This window comes from Nanorana parkeri, unplaced genomic scaffold, assembly GCF_000935625.1.
Source record: "Nanorana parkeri isolate BGI_ZX_2015 unplaced genomic scaffold, ASM93562v1 scaffold246, whole genome shotgun sequence".
Classification (NCBI taxonomy): Eukaryota; Metazoa; Chordata; class Amphibia; order Anura; family Dicroglossidae; genus Nanorana; species Nanorana parkeri.
This window is the reverse complement of record NW_017306514.1, coordinates 817,579-841,231: the sequence shown is the minus strand read 5'-3', so window position 1 is coordinate 841,231 and position 23,653 is coordinate 817,579. Positions and strand designations below refer to the sequence as shown.

The following is a 23,653-nucleotide window of genomic DNA, read 5'->3' as shown; positions in this document are numbered from 1 at the left end:
ATAAAAAGTCGTCTTATACGCTGGCAAATAGGGTATTGCCATGTTGGAGGTTAACAGTTTTTTTTACCTAGAAATTGCAGAACAGAAACACAACTCTTAATAAAAAAAACCAGATTTTAGAAATAATAGCCCTTGCAGTGGGCTACCCCCACATTGCAAGGGTTAACTGCTTGTTCTTCTCTAGGGACTCAAATAAAGAAGAAATACTCTCCCAATCCTTGATCCTGCCTGGCTGCTAGACCGGTCCGCACAACCTATTTTTCCCTAGCATAAGCCCCGCTGACGTCATTAAGTCTAATACAGTCCATTCAATTGTATTAGATTGAGGACAGCAAGGGACATACCACAGCCGGAGTGGAGTGGAGATACTACAGCCAGTGCTGCTAAGGTTATGAGAGCAGTGGCTTTCATACAAATAAGTGACCATGTCATTTAACTGCCTTCCTCTCCTCTTGGCCATTCATAGAATGCCTTGTATTCTGTGAATTGCTCATAGAATACAAGGCGTTCTGTGAACATGTGTTTTATCTGAAAGACAGATGTACTTAGGAAGTGTGAGGTCATATATGTTATCACCTTGTGATTAATAAGGGTGCTGTAGATTTGGCAATAGTGAGCTTTTATTTTCTTTAGCCAGTTTCATTTTCCCCCCAGCAGGTATATATATAATGTATACTGTACATTTCTGTTTGTATTATTGGAGGTAAAGGGCAAATTGGACACATTCTAGGTGTTTCTGAGCAGGTAATGTTTTCCCTTTCCTTTCAGATTTGTTATATAGCCGAGATACAAGGATACCTTAGTGTATGGGAACTGAGAGTGTTGTGTGTGGTCTGGAAGGATGTAAGGTGGTGGGCCCTGGAGTTCTACACAGCTAATGCTTGTCTGTTACTATCAGGTTTCTGAATAAAACAGAGGATTGGAGTACTCTTCTAGATTAGTGTTAACCACCCTTCTGTGAATAGTCCTCGACCACGCTGAAAAGTATTAGTAATTCCTTTAACATTCCTTCTTTGCTTCTTGGCAGAGAGGTGATAAAAATGTGTCCAATTAGATTTTGTTGGTGTATCTACAGAACTCCTTTCCAAGGTGTAAATCCATCTTCTGCTAACGGGCCTGTATATTAACATTTCTCCTGAACACGTGTAACCTGACTCTCTCTGCAAAGTACCTTACACATTATTATATCCAGTAAAAAGGTGACTGCATTTCACCAGACTGTCATGGGAAATGTCATGCTTCTGTAGTTCATAGTCACTGCTTAAACTGTATGGTTTTATTGTAAACCTGTAATGAGAATGAATTATAAAGGAACGCGGTAGCTTTATGGATATATTTTTATGTGGTGGAATTGTGCTTGGACTAGAATAATAGATCATGTAAATAACCTGACCCCACAACCAGATGGCCAACATGAACATCACTTTCTTTAACTGCAGCCTTTTGAACATTTCCCTTTCTCCCCACATGTATTTACTTATTTTGACAAAGCCCAATATATATGAAAAAGATATTTAGTTATGTAAATATAATCTTTATCCATCTGGGTGGCCTGAACCCCACGCATTGCCCTGGCTTCACTAATCTGGGTGGGCTGAACCCCGCGCATTGCCCTGGCTTCACTAATCTGGGTGGGCTGAATCCCACGCATTGCCCTGGCTTCACTAATCTGGGTGGGCTGAACCCCACGCATTGCCCTGGCTTCACTATTCTGGGTGGGCTGAATCCCACACATTGCCCTGGCTTCACTAATCTGGGTGGGCTGCACCCCACACATTGCCCTGGCTTCACTAATGTAGGTGGGCTAAACCCCACACATTGCCCTGGCTTCACTAATCTGGGTGGGCTGAACCCCACGCATAGCCCTCACTTCACTAATCTGGGTGAGCTGAACCCCACGCATAGCCCTGGCTTCACTACAACTCCTCAATTTTCAAACATACTACTGAGTTGCATTTTTGGTGAGGTGATAGTTCTCTTGACCCACCAGTTAATTTGGAAGCTTCCATACTGTACTCTAAACTCAGCGATCTGGTATTTGTAGACCGACAACCCCACCAAAATGTAACAATTCCCATGAAAATCATTACTTCCCTCTAATCACATCTTCTAAGTATGAACTCACCTTAATCCCACCAAGCATTTCACATGGAAAGTGGGGAAGAGGGATTGGGTCATTACAGTACCCTGATGATCTCAGCTAGAGACACATTTAAACAGCTACATTTCTCTACAAGGCTTACTATACCCCCTACAAATTTAGCACCATATATCCAAACTTAAAAAAGAACTCTGGGCAAATTACAAATTATAATAAGTGATTGTTTTGGTCTAGGGTCTAAAATAAAAAAAGATATACTTACCTGATCCTCGGTCCTGCGGCGATGACCACTCACCTCTCTCCCGCTCCGGCTGTGAAAGGACATCAGCGCAGCTTAGACTGCCGGAGCCTGGCGGGGGAGAAGGAGCTGCAGGGACCTAACAGTCAGATGGCATCGAGGATAATTTGTGTATATCTTTGTTATTTTATATCCCAGACCAAAAGGAGCACTTAACCCTTGCAGTGCGGGGGTAGTCCTACCCCCAGGGTTCATTTGTAATTTGAATTCTTCTTTAAAGTGTATTTCTACTTCCACAGCCAATTTGGGATAACACCTATTTTATATTTGTTACTCCCCGTTCACATAACATAAGCTAAAAAAAAATATAAAAAAATGTTTAAATTGCTTTTACTTGGGTTAGGGTTTGAAGGGTTAAACGGCACTTTACTTCACTTTCTTTGAAATGTTAGGAGTAGCTGTGAGGGGTGAGGATCTTCTGGAAGAAGGTAACTAATGCTGGTAGCTTCCAGAACCCCTAGAGTGCTTAGAGGGGCACAATAAATAAAGCACTTCAACTGCACAAATTTATAGGATTAACAGAACAATAAAGGGCTTGGTGTGGAACTAGAGAGTGAATGACTGGATATAGGCAAGGGTAAGTGTCCCTAGACTTTGTTCACTCTTTTCTTCTAAAAACATTAGTCAAATGCCCATGAAAAAAGCTCCAGAACAGTATAAAATGGTTGGTACAGTCCAGTGGCGGCATGGGATTCCTGTGGGTCCCAGAGTATTAGACTGACATATCTGCCTCTACTTGATGTCTTTATCTAAGAAGATCTGTGTTTCTGCAGACTATTTTGGCTGTGATATGAACATTTTTACCATTGTCTAGAGTTTAGACATCCCTTCAGTCCCTTTCTGATAAACAACCATTTGGAAGTATTCGTTTTATCCATTATATGCATTTTAGCTATCCAATCCAAATTCTTTCCAATAGTTAAACATTAACTTACACCCAGACTGTCAACATTCTACTACAATTGATCATGTTTAGGCAAACTCCCAGACCAGCTAAGTCCATTTATTTGAGAGGTCTAAAAGTAAGACCTTCAGTCCAAACAGGGATATCCAACTGCTATAATTGCACGAAAACAGATGCAGACTAAATCAAACTAAATCTGAATAAGAAATACATCCCAGTCTCATCAACACCATGGCCTTTGGCAATAGTAGTATGCGTGACCTCAGTTTGTTTAGTGTGTACATGTGTATAGCCCTGCCACCTGTGAACTGTTAAGACAGATGATGTTGTTGCTGAGATTGTTGAATCAGTGGATTTTGATAAATGCCTTCTTATTTTAAATACAAATTGCATTAAGTAATTACAAAGCCAAATACTCTGTTGAGGTATTTTCTTTCCATTAATCTTGACCTCATCTGTAATTATTTGGACACAGACGAATTTAATGGGCTATATTTTTTTTTCTTTCTGAAGCATTCAGTAATGTCTGTTAGTTTTAGGAAGGAGTTTAGTAGTCTTTATTTCGTGTTTTGGCAGATTCATAGGAAACATATTTAAAACAAATTACTTTTCCCCCAACAGACTTGCAAGCTTCAAAAAACTTAATTGCATTTTGAAGGAAAGAGATGCGCAGTTTTTCACCTAATTTGTTTTCTGGTTATGGAGTCATGTGTTGTGTCCTCTAATGCTTTATTCGTTCTAGAACACATTATATTGTTAATGCTCAGTTTTAGATTTCGGTGATGATGATGACATTAGTGTTTCTGCTGACAAGTGAGGATTTATGATAAGTTATGGAAGGTCATTGCTAAACTCAGAAAAAGTAGTTGAAATCAGGTGACAGCTCACTCCCATGTTTATAAGGATTGAGAATGCCGATGAATATGTAATGGATAGAATGCAGCTGTACATAATAGGCAGAAAATAATGATATCCTTAGGCTGTACAGTTCATGTGCCAAAATATATGTCATAATGATCACGAATGGAAAATTATACATTTAAATATATATAAAGCTTTATACAGTATATATGATGAGGGCGAGTAGAGACAAATGCACACATATGACACTTACGTATACCCATTCTCTTCTCAGGATTATTCTAAAGGTCCATGCCAAGCACTTGCTTTTAAACCATTTAGACGCTAACCATATGTATTCTCCCCCTCCATAGGTGTTTGTAAATGTAAATGAGATTTACAGAGATTGCACAATCAGAACACATGTGGCCATACTAAGTCACTGTGGTTGTATCCCATGGATGATCCCAAGAACTGGGTACGGAAATGTTGATCATGGATTTTTATAGATTTCCATATTAATGTAACAACAGTGTCACTCACCTGACATCGGCCTCCGGCCATTGTCAGAATACAAAGGAAACAGTGGAGATTCCTCTATCAACGCTTGTAAGCTTTGATGGAGGAATCTGTTCTCTTTTTTCATTCAGTCCATGGGTTTAAAAAAAAAAATAGAACAGTGTATGGTCAGCTTAAAGTGATATTAAAGCTTCATTGGTTTTTATTTTTTACACCTAGGGGGCCCACCTTTTTATAAATCCTGTGTTGTTTTTCTTTTAAAAATGTTCAGTTCCTCATTTTCTAGTGGGTCCCTGCATCACTCTCTACCCGCCCCCTGCACGGGTGCCTCCATCAGCTAAGTGGCGGTTGTAGAGGCAACCGTGCGTGTGCGTTCCCAGCCGTGCCCGAGGTAGCTGTGTGCGTCCATAGATACACACAGGCCTGCAGCAGGCCATGCCTCTCCTCTCCCCCAACAGGTTGATTGATGGCTGAAGGAGCATATGGCTCCTCTGCCCTCAGTATCCTCCCCCCACAACCAAGGAGTTCGGGAAACGGGAGTTCGCTTCGGGGAACCGATGGCGGTGACACAAGTAAGTGTGGGGGGGGGACACAAAAAGGTACTGGTCGTTTTTTACCTTAATGCAGAGAATGCATTAACGTAAAAAAACTAACCAGCTTTTAATACTACTTTAAGGTTTGCCTGCACTGATAAAAATGTGGTTGCAATTTCTAGTAACTGGGTAGTGTAGTTAAAGTGTATCTACAGTCAACATTTTATTTTTTGCTCAGAGTGGTGTCAACTTTCTACCAGTGCCTGTGCCCCCATCAGGGGAATTTAACTTTTCTATATGACTTGGTGACCAATTCTGTAAATAACATAAAATCTAAAATTTGGAGTTGCCACCAGATGAAGAAAAGAGAACAGATTGTTGCTGTTAAAGGGTGCTGGGTGTCTATGTGGGGATTGGTCAGGTACTCCATATTTGAAGTCCTGATTCTGTGTTTTTTTTCTAATGCATGTTCTTCCTTGTGGAGCTAGTGAGTTAGTATCAGACATTCCCTGTCAGAATTAGTAATCAGCTCCACTACCTTGCATTGGGATTCCTTTCATTCCTACACAGACATCAACATCAGCCATTGCAAAGGGTAGAGATTTCCAGAGGAACTTAGTGATATATATATATTTAAACAAAATAAATGTAGCTTTAGATAGTGGCTGTCCCCCAATATAGTTTGAGCAAAATATAACACCTAATGCTAAATATTGATTGAAAGCAAAAATAAAAATAAAAGTAGATTGCCTGTATACATGCCACTTGGAGGTATACAGATACTGACAACAAAGTGATATGAGCTGACATTACTCTACGAGGCCCAAGACCTTATAGAACTAGTTAAGCTAATGCATGTATAGTTATTTTCATGGTGACTGGCAACATTTGCTTTCTCATAATCATAACGTGTTAACCCTTAAGCTGCCTATTATTTTCCATGGTCCTTACAGGGGACCAAGCAACTGTTTCCAATTACCAGCTCAGCAGAACATCATGCAAGGTGACCTTGTATTCCTGACCTTTCACATACCATAGCAGAATGGTTTAAACATTACAGATTTTTTCCCCCCCCCAAACACAATAACTTCAACATGGCCATGGGGAAACAAAACACAAGCAATATCTTATGACAGGTTGTTATTACAGCTTGCTTTCTTTCCAAATCCTCGAGTTATTCAAAAATAAAAAAAATTACGTCCTTAAATATTGTACCAATCAGGACTACTGTTATGAATTTTCCAAGTGCTATAAAGCAGCCCTTGTCAATACTGTCTGCTCTTTCAAGACTTAATAGAACAAGCACATAGCCTGATGTAACCATTGCACTGTATGCACCATGTGTGGATCCACTTGAGAAAGTCATTTACTGGAGGTGATTCATGGAAAAAAGTATTGCATTGGTGTCATAACCTGTTCCATGTATTGTGGACTAGGGACTTGCTTGTTCTGACATCTTTGGTGGCCATCACTTGCAGTTAAATGTGTTCCCTTACACTTTTCTTCGTTTTTTGTTACTTTGCGCACTGATGTGAATGCCTTCCATGGGGTTATAGCAGGGGTGGACAAACTACTGTGGAATTCAGGGGCCAGCCTGTCAAATCCAGGGGCCAGCAGGATTTTGACAACAACTAGAGGAAACTTCAAAAGTTAGGCGCCAGCTGTCATTTTCAAGGAGCACGGGCCACCTGGCTCCTGGGATTTCTCCAGCCCTGGGGCATAGTAAGGAAAAGTTTGATAGCAACAGTGTTAATTTTGACACCAAATTTCATTTTAGTCTTAGTCTTTTGACAAAAATAATTTTTTATATTTTTAGTTACATTTTAGTCATCAGATTAATTTTTATTTTAGTAGACGAAATTCAAGTCAATTTTAGTCGACTAAAATCTAACAGGATTATTTTTAGTGTAATGCATTATTTAAGCAATTCTCTAGCATTTCCAAACTTGCTTTATTGCTATCAAATGGGGGGGGGGGGGGGGGGGCCAACAAAGCCCCCGATGTGATGGCACATTGGAGGTAACAGGTTCTTTTTAAGGTGACATTAGGGGTCTTTTACCCCGAGTGTCACCTTTCCACTTCACTGGATTCAGCTACTGAGGCAGCTGAATGTCAACACAGCAGGCAGTGGCTTGGAGCAATAGCCGGCCTGATATTGGATATTTTAAATTGCAATAGCCAATAGCAGGCTGGGTAAAGCACCCGTATACTGCCTGCTGTCAATCAGCAGAGGAGGGAACTGAAGGACATAGGTCTCCTTCAGGTCCTCCTCTGCTGATTGACAGCAGGCAGTGGACAGGTGCAATAGCCAGCCTACTTTTGGCTATTGCAATTTAAAATATCCAATAGCAGGCCGGCTATTGTTTCCAGCCACTGATGGGAGACTTGGCGCCAGTGTTCTATCAATCCCTTGTATTCAGAAGAATTGATAGAACACCGGCAGAAGAGGAGGTACGAGGGAGCAGAGAAGAGAACGAGGCAAGCAGAGGAGGAGGAACGGGACAGTGGAGGAACAGGACAGCCAGAGGAGGAGGAACGGGGCAGGCAAAGAGGGAGGAACAAGGCGGCCAGAGGAGGAGGAACAGGGCAGCCAGAGGAGGAGGAACTAGGCGGGCAGAGGAGGAGGAGGAACGGGCAGCAGCAGAGGTACGAGGGGGGGCATTGGGGGAATGCTGTCACAGCAGTCTCTTCCCCCTGCTGGTGCTAGCTGCAGTGGTCTGTGTCCCCACTACCTCTGCCGATACAGGCAAGGAGAGCAGCAGGGATTGAAAGGGACACAGACGTCTGCAGCCAGCACCAGTGGGGAGGAGAACGGACATGCAGCGCAGAAGCACTGCAACTAATCAATATTGAGAATCCTTGACTCTCATTATCAATTTCATGTTAGTTCGTTAACGAAAGTGTGTCCCGGACGAAAATAATTTTTGTCCTATTAACTACTCTATAATTTTGTTTTTGTTTAGTTTTTATCACTGAAAAACCAAAACAATGAAAGAAAACAAACTATCATGATGCGATGAACTGCCAGTTACCTTACATGAAGGTGGTATCTGGTTAGGAAGACTGTGTGGTCATGCCTCTACAATACATTTCTCCATCTTGTAGCCTTGAAAGCGTGTTTACAAAGCAGCCAAGAATCTGGGTTTGATTTTACAAAGTGGAAATGTAATTTTTTTTTCATTCGAGGTTTACTTACTAGTCGTTGTTAGCTGTTAAATGTTGCTGTGGGGCTATGAATCACAAATCAAGTAAAACTGTAGCCCCACTATTCAACGTCCACTGCAAACAGCTGAAATCCTTTATATTTCATTGTAACAAATAAGCACACTTTCAGCACAGTTAATTCTCTAGTAAACAGTGCCTGTTCACTTTGCACTCCATTTTACACAGGGGAGCACATTTTTGTGTATATGCTCTGTATAGTCCATGTCTCAGAGGGGAAGACAAACTAAGTCTATTTCCCCAAAACTACATCTTGGACCAAAACTACAAGAATAAGTTACAGTATCTGATGTAGCTTCAACTTCTTATTGACTGTATACAATATTTTCTTTTCTTGGTATTGTATATTCTTATGCCCATCTCTGCACTAAGCCTCAAGCTATATAAAGGACTAAAGTCAGTTATTTGGAAAAGATCCTTTATTATGTACAATTAATGCATCCACAGCTAATTATCTATGAATTTGACAGAAAGTGGCTAAGGGGAAAGTAGAATTTGGGGCACGTTAACAACCTATGATTAGTGTGTGTGGAATGCCCCATGGCCATCCAGCATTCCTTGACTCATTGAACACTTGCATGGCCCCAGGATGTACATTGTGTCCTGCAATATGCAGCTGTGCTATAAATGAGCTAGGCATGACCCCAACACATTTAAGGCTGCTGTATAACAGCATTCAATTTTAACCATTTGGCAGCCAGAGGCCGATAGAATAAAACCCATGTCACAGTAGCAAGACATCTTGAACAAGTTCAATAAAAAGACCATTATTTCATGCCTTCTTAGTTTTGTGACCTTGAAATGTAAACTTTTTGTGAGCGTATATGCTCTGCATCCTACAAGTGCTGCTGTTGTTCACAATCTGCTGTTGTTCACAGATGGTAATGGTAAACACCTCTGACTCCACTTCTCCTTCTACAGCATTTCCATAAGATGAAGTACATTCCCCATTCCACACTGCCCAATTCTGTATACTGTGCTGTATTGTTCCCTATTTCACACTGCCTTATGCTGTAAACTGCACCATACATTGCCTATTTGGATAAAAGTTTCCAGTCTTCCCTCTTAATTTCCTCCCACTGACCCTAACGATGGGAATACTTTACTTCCACTGACCCCCAAAGATGGGACTTATTATACTTCCACTGACAGCTATGATGGGGTTTATTTTACTTACCATGACACCAGCGATAAGATATATTTTACTTTCGGTGACACCAATGATGGGGCACATTTTACTCACAGGGACACCAATGATGGGACTTATTTTATCCCACTGACACCAATGTTTTTGGACTTACGACCTCAATCCCAGCCAATTTAGTTCTGCAGCAGATTCCTGTGATTCAGTGGATTCTTGCCACAGGAATCACATGTGGTTCCTGACAGCTGTGGCCACTTACTCTGTGCAATCACAGGTTGTCAGGAGCCCCAGCTGTCCACCGCTGTTTGCATTTATCTGCACATCCAGCAATTACCTGCTGCTAGGGACAGATGACTGACTGTGGACGCAATCTGTCTGTGTCCAGGGCCAGCCATCTGTCCCTAGCCACAAGCAACCTCTAGCTTGTGCTGGAAGCAACCGGATGTGTGCTTAGTGGAACGCTCCATTGTGAACGGGCCCTTAACTGTCAGGGTTTATTCTCTGTTTGTGACCCCTTTGGGGAGATTCTCCCTTACTTTCAGCCTGTGATGCCCATACAAGTTATAAGGGTTACAGCTATCACTGGGACTGGAAGGTTCAGACAACAATAAAGACATTGTCACATAGTAATTAAGAAACATGGAGCAGCTCTACCTTCTTGTTTCCAATCCCGCTGTTTAAACCTCGGTGCCTGGTAAAGCTTCTGCCGGAGCCTTCACTGAGCAATAGGTAAAAAACCGGTGCTCGCAAGGGGATCCTCCATCCAATACCATATTTGCAAAAAGGCATTAAAGCAGAAAACAAAACTGGGCCTTAGTCATAGCCAATGTCATACTCTACTAGAAATGTGTTTTTGTGTTTGTCTTCTGTCCCAGTTGGAGAGATATTGAGAGGAAGTACTGGAAATTATCCCCAAGGGGAACAGAATAAAAATCTGACAGGGCTTCCAACCCTTTCCTGGTCTATCAAGTACAAAATTAGAGGTTTTGACTGTAGTCAGTGGCGGAACTACCGCCGGTGCAGCCGAGGCTGTGGGGGGGCCCAGTGGGGTCCGGTCCTGGGCACCCCCACAGCCTCAGTGGGGTCTGGTCCCGCAATATGGGGCAGTGCACGGTCTCCGGGACCTCGCAATGACGACTGGCTTCTCAGTGAGAGGGCGGGTCCTGTGACTCACCTCCCCTCACGCCCCCTGCAGTGCACACATCGAAACTCCCTTTTCCTTTGATAGAACACCGCCATCAGGGGGGGTATGGCCGATACCCATGTGAGGGGTCTGGGGGGCCTCTTACATGGGTATCAACTGTACCTGGGGCAGCATGGCAGAGGTGACGGGGGTGGAGGAGGCCGGGCCCCAGCAGCAACAGGTAAGAAGAGTTGGGAGGAGGTACAGGGAAAGGGATCCCGACGACCAGCCCACCTGGGACCCTGCAGAGCCAACCATAGAGAGTCTCAGGTGGGCTATGCAGGATGTATGGTGTGCTCTGCAGGGTCTCAGGTAAGTCCAGCACGCTACTGCAACATTAGAAACCTGCGGGGGGGGGGATGCTTGGGCCAGTGTGATCCGCTCCCACGCCCCCCATCTTGAGAGGGGGGCCCAAGATAAAGTCTTGCACCAGGGCCCTTTGGTTATTAGGTCTGCCACTGACTGTAGTGCAACATATGTGCCACCACTGTGTTGGTCTCATGCTGTTTAGTATATGCAGTTTCTAAAATGGACCTATAGCTAGTGACAAAGTCTGACTGTAAGGTTGTGCGTGTGGGTATTACTTAGGGCTTAGTGCAAACTTTAACTCCCTCTTTTTGCTGGGGGCACATTTGATTCCCTCCGCATCTGGAATAATGGAGCCAGAATCCCTTTAGTGAGATGGGTATATAGCAGGCCAGTCAGCATTCCAAAATCCTCACTGTCAGACCTGACGTTTTACAACACAGTGATGTGAATTACACCACTAAAGGCAAAGATTCAAATAACACTTAGCACATGAAAACTGCATAATTATCAAATATATGTCAACAAGCCTGAAACTTCTTTACCTCCTGCTTGTGTAGCAGCTATAAAATCATGTATGAGCATAGCTCTGTATCCCAGCAAGGAAGATATATGCCTGCTGCTAGAGTGAGACGGCTTAAAGGCAGCACCTGGGTAGTTAATTCAGTCCAGGACGAGTGCACGTATACTCTTCTGTGGAACATAATTGCGGTATTGTTTGACAAATAGACATCTGTAGTGTTACGTAAGGAATGTTGTTATGTGTGTTTTCTTTTCTCCATGCAGAGATGACTACCAGGAAGATGGGTTCTGTCAGCCCTACAGGGGCATTGCCTGTGCCAGATTCATTGGAAACAGAAGCATTTATGTGGATTCCCTCCAGATGCAGGGTGAAATTGAAAACCGAATTACGGGTAAAAACTACACATCACTAGTTTGACTTTTTCACATTTAATAGACATATTTGGTTTACAGAAACATAAAAATTTTAAGATCACTGCATGTTACCAACCCAGTGCTCTCCAAAGCCTACAGCAGGGCGACCCGACCATGAAGAAAGCCTGTGCTGAAATTCTCTTTGTGAACATACTAGTTGCTTGACTGCCCTGCTGATCCAGTGTCTACAGTATTTTATAAGTCACTGACCCAGAACAGGAATGCACATTAGGAGCTCTGGGTTAAAGAAGAACTCCGGGCAAAAATGTTCTTAACCCTTGCAGTGGGACTAACCCGCACTGTAAGGGTTAAGTGCTCGTTTTTTTGTCTTGGTGCTAAAAAAAGAATTATACTCACCCGAACCACCGGCCTGCTTCTCCGGTCACTGAAGCCTCTCTCCTTCTATGCTGCAGCATTGGAATGTTCATTAGCGTCCTAACGTTTATACACGTCTATATAAAAACGAGCACTTAACGTTTGCAGTGCGGGGGTAGCCTCACTGCAAGGGTTAAGAAAAATTCTGCCTGATTGCTGCTTTAACTTATTGAACATCCATAGAAAGTATTTAAGTCAGACAGCCAAGCAAATAGCATTTTAAAAGTTCATCAATGACAGCCTACATACTTTGACCCATATAGGTTTCCTTTAGATTGGCTTTACACATATTCATTGCGGTAATGCATGGCATTTTGTGCGATTTGCTGTGGTGCCATTCATTTAGAATGGCACCCCAACCCATTGCTCTAGTAGGTAGCAACACACCTGTGCTGCAATGCTGCATTCAAAACATTTCACAGAGACATTTTTCATGTGTTGGCAATCCATCCTACATGAAATACTGCACATTAATGGATGTGTAGTAACACACAACAATGTATTGGAAAACTGTGAAGGGACCCTTGTTGTAAACTGCATGCCCTGGCTATTTCTCTTTCCAGTGTATCCTGTATATAGTTTGAGCTTCCCCTTAAATTTAGAAATGTAAATTCACAGCAATCTAAATGCACTGAATGTGGATTCGGGGAACTACCGTATGCATTTTATAAGAGTAGTTACATCTACTAAGGAACCGTGATCTGTACAATTCAGATCTCCTCTTCCCTTTATGTGTTTGAAATGCACAGACTATTTAAAGTAATAATGTGCCCTTATTTCAGCAAAGTCATTTTTCTAAGCAGCAGCTATGTTTCACTGAAGAAGTGAAGTCAAATCAGACTGGGCACTGTCCTTCAGCTTGGTAGTTGACATGATTATAAAGCTATTGTATGGCGCCCTCTAATGTTAAATTTAGCCAAAACACTATTTCATGTGTTTCTTTAGTACACTGTGCTATGTGCTTTTAGGTTTTTTTTAAATGTATATTTCATTGCTAAAGCCAATGTAGTAGTAACTTTTTATGAAGCATAATTTTCATCCCACAGCCCTATAAACTTTCTTGCAGATATAAATGTAGCTATATGCAAATCACATTATTCTATGCAAGAGGTTATGTGTATAGATTAACTACTTAACATAGTTCTCTTTACTATAAATGTTCCCTTTTACATTTTGTTATCATCTAATTTCTGTATCAGTGCACATTTATCTAATAATGATGTTCAATTTTGTACACCAATTTGCTACATTTGTTTTTTACTACGTTAATATTATAAGCCAGGTCAGTGGAATTAAATACTTTGTTCCAAATGCTTGTATATTGTCTTGAGGTTTCCACTGTGATCAAGTGTATTCAAATTTTGCATGTTGCCACATAGTAACTACAGAGATAGTGTAGTGTATAACTTAAAAGCATGGCTATACACTGTTTCCTGTTAAAAAAAAACTTTATTAAATCTGACAGCTAAAGCTGGCCATACATAGTAAATTCCCAAACAAACTTTCGTAAGAAAAACCTTTCTTTGCCACTCAATAATTCCATCAGACACTTGACGAAGGTCGACGAAAATTTCGTTTGATTTTGGAATGAATGGAGTTTCCCAAACGTAAACCACATTCATTGTTAGAATTTCGCTAATTCCAAAAAATTTCCATTCTGCTCCGACTTTTTTTTATCTCTAGGGTTGAAAAGGATAATCAATATGGCCCCATCAACTAATAGAAAGTTGATAAAAGATCTTCTAAGCAGTGTATGGCCAGCTTTCGTTTCCTCAACACCGATATGTACAGTAGTTTAGCACTCTTGTTAGGAAATCTTGCAGCTCGAGTCCTGAAACTCCACTGCTTTAGGGAATGCTAAAAAATCCTCTTTTTTTTTTCCAGCGGCATTTACCATGATCGGCACATCTACCCATCTCTCAGACCAGTGCTCCCAGTTTGCCATCCCATCATTTTGCCATTTTGTGTTCCCGCTTTGTGACGAGCGCTCTCGAACCCCAAAGCCAAGGGAGTTATGCCGGGATGAGTGTGAAGTACTGGAGAACGACCTGTGCCATCAGGAATACAACATTGCTCGCTCTAATCCTCTTATACTCATGCAGCTCCACCTCCCAAACTGCGAAGAACTGCCCCTACCAGAGAGCCCTGAGGCTTCAAACTGCATGAGAATCGGAATCCCAGTGGAGAGGATGAACAGATGTAAGTTGTTGGTTTTACCCAGTTTGCAGCTCTGCGTGTGTGGCTGTCAGACATCTTTATTTCATTATGAAGTACCCATCTGAAGAGTAGTAAAGTTATGTGACCTGGTTCCAATTTGCTGAGCTTATGCATGGGTGCAAGGTCATAGGTGTAATGGAAGTGCCCTCTCCCAGCGTGCTCTGCTGGACGTCATTGAGGCCCACATAGGAATAGATTCCCTGATTAGTATGAGATAATGGATCATGTTACATCAAGAGACACATTATCTGCTCGTTGTTTGTAAATAGTCTTCAAAGACAGCTTGGCTGATGTATAACATTGCCTGTTTCTGTTCTGTGGTTAGTCCTTATGTTTAGCATGTGTAAATGCCGTGACACTAGCACCAGATGTGCAGGACTAATACACAATCCAAAGCTAGCTGCAAAGACAACCATAAGAAATGGTTTCAAAACAGCAGCGCATATATCTGTCCTGGGGCTTTCCATGGAAGGCCCATTTGATCATTTTATCAGAGTTGATTACTTTCAGTTGCTCCAGCAACTAGCTCTCCTTAGTTTTTCGCTACTTTTCCAACACAATTTTTTACATGTCCCTAGTTTAAAAGGAATTCTGAGAAAACTGAAGGCTTCAGTTTGTTCATGACCCAAGGAAGATCCCAAAATAGACAACTGCACATATGGAATCCACTGCTGTGACTGGTGAAATCTGATATTTTACCAAGAATATAAAATACAGGGGTCTGCAGGTAGTGTATACCACTATGGGACAGGAAGGCCGCTACTGTTTTTAATGAAGACTGGTCACAAAACTGGGATAGTTTCAAATGAGCAAATAAAAAAATGGATAAGGTTACCAATAGTGAAATCAACACATCGAAACAATCAGCAGATCTAGAAAAATAAACAGCTAAAATGATATGCATATCTAAACGTTCCCTGTAAAAGTCAAGCTTGGTATTGGACACATTATTCAGAATTAAAGGACAAGTAGGAAGACAGAAAGGGCCAAGGAAAAGCTCAACATTTACAGGAAGATCAAATACAGTAAACTATCTGTTATCCGGTATTCAGCTAACCGGAACTCCCATCTAACCGGCAAAAAAAAAACTCCACTGTGTAATCACTGTTCTGCCAATCTGCTACCTTCTAGGAGAGGGTGAGAGGGCTATGGAGCATGGTAAGGTACAGGAATGGGCCCAAAAGTGCTGGATTATCCTGGGAATGGGTGTCTGAACAATCTCTGAAAAGTGCTGTGTTATCCTGGAAACGGGTGTCTGATCAGTCTTTTGTGAAAGTGCTGTGTTATCCTGTGAACAAGCGCCACCTAGTGATCACTCCCAGTACTGCAATGTATTGCTAATGGTTTAGAGTACAATATACTGTTATGGTATGGTATAGTAAGGGGTATAGCATTTGTTAAACTCATTTTTAATAACTCAACTCCATTTTTAACTCTCAAGCGGAGGTACAGAGCAGAATAGCCGAGCCGAATGCCGCTCAGCGGCATTAGGCTGTTCACTCACTGCCGTTCGGCCCTTATGTGAATAGGGCCGAACGACAGTGAGTTAGCTGCCAGAGCTTCGGCTCAGCTGATCCAGATGTTGGATCGGCTGAGTCAAAGTCCTTGTGCACTTCGGCTCAGCTGAACATGAAAAAATGTCTTCCCTGAGTTTTGAGTTAAATGGTGTGGTAGCTGTTAAATGTCAATTTAAAAAAAAAAGTGTAATAAAAAATAATGCAGTGTTCTTTAAAAGCGTGTGCTGTATTTACATTATTGCCTTTGTTTCTTTCTTCAGACCAGCAGTGCTACAATGGTACTGGTACTGATTATCGAGGATCAGTCAGTGTGACCAAGTCTGGACACCAGTGCCAACCATGGAACAGCCAGTTCCCACACAGTCACCAGCTGTCTGCTGCGGAATATACAGAAATTGGTGGGGGGCATGCATACTGCCGTAACCCTGGTGGCCAGATGGAGGGTCCGTGGTGTTTTACACTGAACAAGAATGTGCGCACAGAGCTATGTGACGTGCCTGCTTGCCGTATGTATCAGCATGGACAAATGTTGAAAACTTCATTAGAAATTTTTTTTTTTCCTTTATAACATTTCAATATCTGTTTAGTTGAGGGGGTATAGAAACAATCTGTTATGTGAAAACAATTATTGGGGTCTTGCATTGCTTTTTCCCCACAAAGAAAAAGCAAAGACAATTTGTATTATATTGATGGCAATGGAACACTCAAACTTTAAAGTGTATTTCCACTTTTGCAGTAAAAATTGAGAAAACCCTCTATAGGTTTGTTATGTGTTCCTATTCACACAGCATGCAGAAAAATAATTTAAAAAAATATATTTTTTACCTTTTAGTTGTCTCTGTAGAGCAGGCCTTTGGACAGACTGCACACTCCTCTGTACAGTTTCCAAGTGACAGGAAACTCTGGCTGTCCTCATAAAAAAAACTAGGGACACTCTGGGCTTCCTATCATTTATATAAAATGCTTATAAATCTGTAATCCTTTGAGAAACCTTCGAAATACAAAGTATTCAAATCTAGTTTATCAACCGATAACAAAAAACCCTTTTTCAGTATGTTTGGCATGCCTCAGTGTATAACATACACTCCTGCCAGTAAAAGCACTTCCTGTTTCAGACTGACAAAGCCAGTTGCATGCAAGCAGCAACACAGTTGTCAGCCTGCCATGTATGCTCCTTCCTTTGGCTGTTGGCCTGCTTATCTAATTGAACTGATCAGCAACCTAACAGTCAACTCAGTGAGCAGACAGGGCAAGCTGACAAAGCTTCTGCTCTGTGTAAAACAGCACCTCAAACAGGAAGTTCTGTTACTAGCAGGATCTCCAGGGAAGAAAATTTGCAAACGATTCACGCATTATTTTTTTTATTTTTTTGTTTTGCTTAACCTCCCTGGCGGTATTCCCGAGTCTGGCTCGGGGTGAATTTTCAATGCTAGGAGCGGTAACCCCGAGCCAGACTCGGGGCTGCAGAGAAAACTGACACTCACCTTGTCCCTGCGATCCCGCGGTGTCCTCTTCTGTATACAGTGAGACATGATGCCAAAAATACTGAAAAACAGATGTTGGGTTTACATGCATTTTAAGTCAGCCAGGGAGTAGTCTAGTAAAGAAGATTCACAGGGTTATTCACTAAAGAGTGAAGAGTTTGGAGAAGGCAGGGGAAGTGAACAATATAGGACAACATCGCTGAACAGGAAAGTTGGAGAATTTTTCCAAATCAGCCATGTTGTCCTAGATTGTTCACTTCTCCTGCCTTCTCCAAACTCTTCAGCCTTTTGTGAATAACATTTATGTGGATTATGTTTAGGATCTGATGCTCTTACCATCAGAAGTTAGGTGTACCACTTCATAGATAGTATGTTGTGATTGTGTCCTATACTGTGCTCTCTTAATAAAGTCTGGAATTTAGTAATTCAGTCTTTCCACTGTACATTTAAATTATTTTATTGTCCTTTTTAATCTATTTTCAGAGTTATGTTTTTCCCATTAGCTGTACTATACAGTTTTAGTAATTAGTTTTTTATTGTTTACAGGCACTCGTGATAATACAAAGTTGGAAATCCTGTACATATTGGTTCCCAGTATTGCTATCCCATTGGTCATTGCCTGTCTCTTCTTCCTGGTCTGCATGTGCCGCAATAAACAGAAAGCATCAGGTGCTACACCGCAGAGACGTCAACTAATGGCCTCACCTAGCCAAGACATGGAGATGCCTCTTATGAACCAGCACAAGCAACAGGTAAACCTGGATATCCTTACATCTAAACAGAACATTTATGAAGACTGCCCTGGCAACTTTAGCATGTTGCATATTTTCTGAAGTTTGAATTATGTATAATACTGTTGCATATGTTTTATTATTCAACTAGGCACATAATCAACAAATTGTAATATTTGATTATTGTGCAGAAATGCTCAGAATGTATGAATCTCGTAAGAGTTAAAGCACAACAGGTGCTAAAAAGTGTTCAAACTTTAGAGCCAGACATACACCATTTTCATACAAGCGCTCATGCAAAAAATCTTGTGAGAACATTCGATAATGCCATCAGAGACTTGAAGAATGTTGTATGTTCAATTTGTTGTTTGATTTTAACATTTGATTTTGAAATGAATGAATTGGAGTATCTCGAATGAAAACCACATTCATTGTTAGAAATACTTTCATTCGAGAAAACGTTTCCATCGTGATCCCTTAAAAATGTTTTGATCGGTTGAAACCGATCAATGATTTGACCCCATTAACTATTACAAAATCAAACATTCTGAAAACATTTTTTGAACAAAGTTCTACTGGTGTATGACCAGCTTTAGAGTTCATTGTCTTATAAAGACATTCTGAAAAGGATATGTGTGCATTTAGTTATTGTTTATTCTTTATTCCTAGGTCAAAGTAAAAGAAATAAACCTGTCCACTGTGAGGTTCATGGAAGAGCTGGGTGAAGATCGTTTTGGGAAAGTTTATAAAGGTCATCTCTTTGGTACTGCTCCTGGTGAACAGACACAGACAGTTGCTATTAAGACCCTGAAAGACAAAGTGGAAGTGGCTCTTCGTGAGGAATTTAAACATGAAGCCTTGATGAGGTCTAGGTTGCAGCACCCAAACATTGTCTGTCTTGTTGGTACAGTGACCAAGGAACAGCCCATGAGCATGATATTCAATTACTCTCCACTCAGTGACCTTCATGAGTTCCTAGTCATGAGATCTCCACACTCTGATGTAGGCAGCACAGATGATGACAAGACTGTGAAGTCTAACTTGGAGCCAGCTGATTTCCTCCACATTGTTACCCAGATAGCTGCAGGAATGGAATTCCTGTCAAGTCACCATGCTGTACACAAAGATTTGGCTGCCAGAAATATTTTAGTCTTTGATAAATTGACTGTTAAAATTTCTGATCTTGGCCTGTTTCGAGAAGTGTATTCTGCAGACTACTATAAACTAGTGGGGAATTCAATGCTCCCAATAAGATGGATGGCCCCGGAAGCAGTTGCATATGGTAAATGCACCATCGATTCTGATATTTGGTCCTATGGTGTGGTGTTGTGGGAAATCTTCAGTTATGGCTTGCAGCCATATTGTGGATATTCCAACCAAGATGTCATTGAAATGATAAGGAACCGACAACTGCTACTTTGCCCAGATGAGTGCCCAGCTTGGATATATTCCCTCATGCTTGAGTGCTGGAATGAGTTTCCTGCTAGAAGGCCTAGATTTAAGGATATTCATACAAGACTAAGAACATGGGAAAATATGTCTAACTATAACAGTTCTGCACAAACGTCTGGAGCAAGCAACACAACACAGACAAGCTCACTTAGTACAAGTCCAGTTAGCAATGTCAGCAATACTAGATATGTTGAACTGAAGCCCAAAGGGCGGCCATTTCCACAACCACAGTTTTTACCAATGAAAGGACAGATTAGATCAATGGTTTCACCCCCTCAACTCTACATTCCAGTCAATGGCTATCAACAGATGGCTGCTTACTTTTATCCAGTCCAGATACCAATGCAAATGGCTCCTCAGCAAATGCCACCACAAATCATTCCAAAACCTGGATCACATCACAGCGGGAGTGGCTCCACAAGCACCGGTTATGTAACGACTGCACCATCAAATAACTCAATGGCCGACAGAGTGGCTCTTCTAGCTGATGGAAGTGATGAGGCACATGCAACAGCAGAGGACATTTCTCAGAACCCTGTTCGAGAGGAAGAAGATGGCTCCGTACCAGAGACAGAATTGCTGGGAGATAACGATACCTCGCCATTAGATGAAACAGATATGCATTCGGAAGCTTAAACTCCCTTTGTTTACTAGGAGGCTTCATTTTCACTTGAATAGTACAGCTAAGTGAGTCAAATAATTCATATGGTGCCTATATTCCAAGCTAAAGCTAGAGCCATAGTTTTCCTTAGTGTTGGCAGCAGCAACACTCAGGATTTCCCAAAAGGTACGCCATTTTAAAGTAAAAATGTACTGTTGCTGTGCAACATACGGCTGAGTACCAATGCACAACATGTGTAACCCAGACTGTGATTGTAAATTTAATAGAAAGTACCATGTTCTTTTTTTTAGGAAAAAAGGAAGAGTGCAAATGAAATAGACTTGCTGCATAAACTGCATTTTTTCCCATAATCTTGCAACATATCTTACAGGGTGAGCTTATCATTCCTAAACATTAGCCACAGTGGCTACTAATTATCTACAAATGGTTGCAGAATGTGACAAGATGGCGTCTGTGTCACATAACTTTTGCTCCAGTGTGGAGAGAATGTTTCTCCTTTGGTTTCTTTACATCACATACACTTCATCTGTATACATGTTGGGAAAACAAGAGGTGAAAAGTGTATCATGGACTAACGTTCAAACAGCATCACTTGTAACCTGAATTAAGGCTCTGAATTTCTTTCTATTTTAGATTAGTATCTAACTAGATATGACAACTAGTTTCACACACTGCTGATGCAGATATCAAGATGTTTTTGAAAATGAATGCTTTTGAAAGAAATCAGTTCTAGTGTTGCCCAACAGTGTTGTTCAGGTTGCTGTTCTAGTTGTGCCATCTTGCAAAGTAAATCATGTACAGTTTTTAAAATGTAATTTATGTTTTATCACCTTTTTATATACCTTTTTGTTTTTTTAAATGGAAGTGTTTTGATCCAAAAATACCTTTATAATTTAACTGTTTACATTCTCCACCCTGGATACAGTTTATTTTAGAATTTCTGTGTTGTTTTTTTTATTATATAAAAGTGTAAACAGGTCAATTAATTTCATGCCTTTGTTTTTGTTGAAAACTTACAAGCTGCACATTTTGCTGTATCAAAGTGCATACTAGAATTTGTGTTTTGGAAATCCAAAAACAAAGGAGTTTTTAATAAAGGTTGTACAAAAAATGGGATCTAAAATGTCATGCTAGTCTTTCTGACATAGAAAAGAAAATGCAGAAGTAAAGAGACTCTCCATTAAAAAATATATGTACACATCAAAAAGGATAATATTAGCTGTCTTGGTGCCTGCAGACAGCTGTGAAGTCTCCCCGAATCTGGCCAGTACTACACATTAGACATCTGAGAGGAAACTGGCACAGCAATGGGTACTTTCAACTTCAGTTCAGTACATATTTTACATTTCAGGACATAGGAGACTGCTATTAGCAAATCTATTTTTATGTGACTGGAGAGCATTTTAAATGGAATTTCAGGAATTTCAGGAAAATTGCAATTTTATTGGTGTCGTTATGTGGATCCCTATTAACCTGCCGTTTCCTATGAACCTCTGTGACCACTGTTTGAACTATGTTTTGGACTGTGATCCAGCAACAAAAATGTAATTCTTCTGGTAGGCAATCACTAATTTTCAATTTATGCAACAATACCAGATTTTACTTGGGAAGACCATAGTGCTATACAGAAAGGTCTTTAAACGTTTTCCTGGGAATAAAACAGTATGCTGAAAAAGATTACAGATTCTAGTACTTTTGTAATTAAAAACTTAATTTCTAAACAAAATCTGGAGGGTGCTTCCATTTCTGAGCAGAACGTGCATCCAAAGTTGTGTCCTTGTGGCCGTAGAAGCAGTATCCTCATTATAGGGGGGGAAATGGCATAAAAAAGTACGAATACAAAAATGAACCTCTAAACTACTGAACACATAAAACACACACAAAAAGGAACAAGTATTAAAACAGCACACAGTATTGAGGAACAGAAGACAGTTTAAAAAAAACATGTGGCAAGGATCAAAGATAAAAATAACAAAACTGTGTATATTTTCTGAAGATGAAAGCAGGGTACCTCTTCCTAACCTACCAATTTCAGAACTTGTGTGTAAGAGATCCACCCAAAAAAACATTAACAAAGTTTATAGGGTGTAGCTCCTATGCTCTGTGCCGCTTTCCCCACCACTGCCCAGCCACTGTTAATGGACATGACAGCCAGCACTCTGTGTATCACAGGAGCAGCTGCAGCTGTAAAAAAAAATGAAGCTTCTGGGTAGTGTTCATTTTTACATTGCATTTACTTAGTTTAGGTCCTGTGCCATCCGGTGAATGTAGAACCCAAAGAGGACCGAGGGGCAGGATCTAAAGCACTGCCCAGCATTCACCAAAACACCCTGCAAGGGCTGATGGGCTTTGCTGCGGACAGCTACCAGGTTGTGCACACTTGACTGGCAACAGCAGGTAGGAAGAAAGTGTGAACCTTTTTAAAAAATGCTCCAAACCGAAAGGCATTCCTAATGGGATTAATGTTTTATATTGTTGCCCTAAGCGTAAGGCAATAGAAGCCTTTCCTACACAACACCTTCAATAGGGATGGAAAAGAAGAGCTACATATCTTGCATGAATTGGGTATAAACTCCCACAAGAGTCTAAGGTAGAAGCATTTCAACATTTGGTAAACTTACATAGATAACCTCCCTACCAGCATTAACTACTTCAGCTTTCACACCTACTGTATATACCAGAGCAATTTTTACATTTCAACTTTGGATCTATTGATATGGTGATACCATTGTCATTACTTTAAAGCGGACCTTTACACTCAAAAATCTAATTCTACAATGATTGATGGTTAATAATAACATAGACATGTCAGGTCTAAAATGCTGCCATTATGAAATACTTACACTTGCAGAGCATTCAATTCCTGCTTTGAAAGGGCAACTGACTTCAGTTTACCAACGCAATGCACACTGGGATTGCCTTGTCATCAGCAGAGCATTGCTGGGGAATCTCATTTTAATGAAAAGCATTTTCCTACTCTGAGATGATGTGCATGGTCACATGTCTAGTCACAAGTGCCAGTGCCAGATTTTCAGGAAGTAAAAGGAGATCTAGTAATCTTCCCTTAGTAAACATGGCCACTGTCAGAAGACTGGGGAAGAAAAGAGAAATAAGGAATGCAAAGAATACAAAGCCGGCAATGATCTAGAAGTATGTGTTTGTAGATCGTCATTACTAAACATTTCTAAAGGTGTGTTTGGTGTTATTTTAAAGATATGAGTAAAGGTCTGCTTTAAGATAACAAAGTAACAAATATATATATATATATA

At 40.9% G+C, this 23,653-nt stretch overlaps 1 protein-coding gene across 2 annotated transcripts in view; it reads left to right on the top strand.

The window, feature by feature from the left end:
* ROR2 (receptor tyrosine kinase like orphan receptor 2) overlaps window positions 1-21,116 on the top strand; it is a 137,524-nt gene extending 116,408 nt beyond the window's left edge. Inside the window, exons 5-10 of one of the 2 annotated variants that reach the window (XM_018556684.1) lie at window positions 11,837-11,964; window positions 14,246-14,560; window positions 16,356-16,601; window positions 18,126-18,331; window positions 18,980-20,419; window positions 20,452-21,116. In XM_018556684.1, coding sequence (XP_018412186.1) covers window positions 11,837-11,964; window positions 14,246-14,560; window positions 16,356-16,601; window positions 18,126-18,331; window positions 18,980-20,398 — 2,314 coding nt within the window. In that variant the 3' untranslated portion in view covers window positions 20,399-20,419; window positions 20,452-21,116. Of the gene's footprint in view, window positions 1-11,836; window positions 11,965-14,245; window positions 14,561-16,355; window positions 16,602-18,125; window positions 18,332-18,979 lie in introns of both variants that reach the window. The other variant, XM_018556683.1, reaches the window with a different exon arrangement.
* The last annotated feature ends 2,537 nt before the right edge of the window (window positions 21,117-23,653 follow it).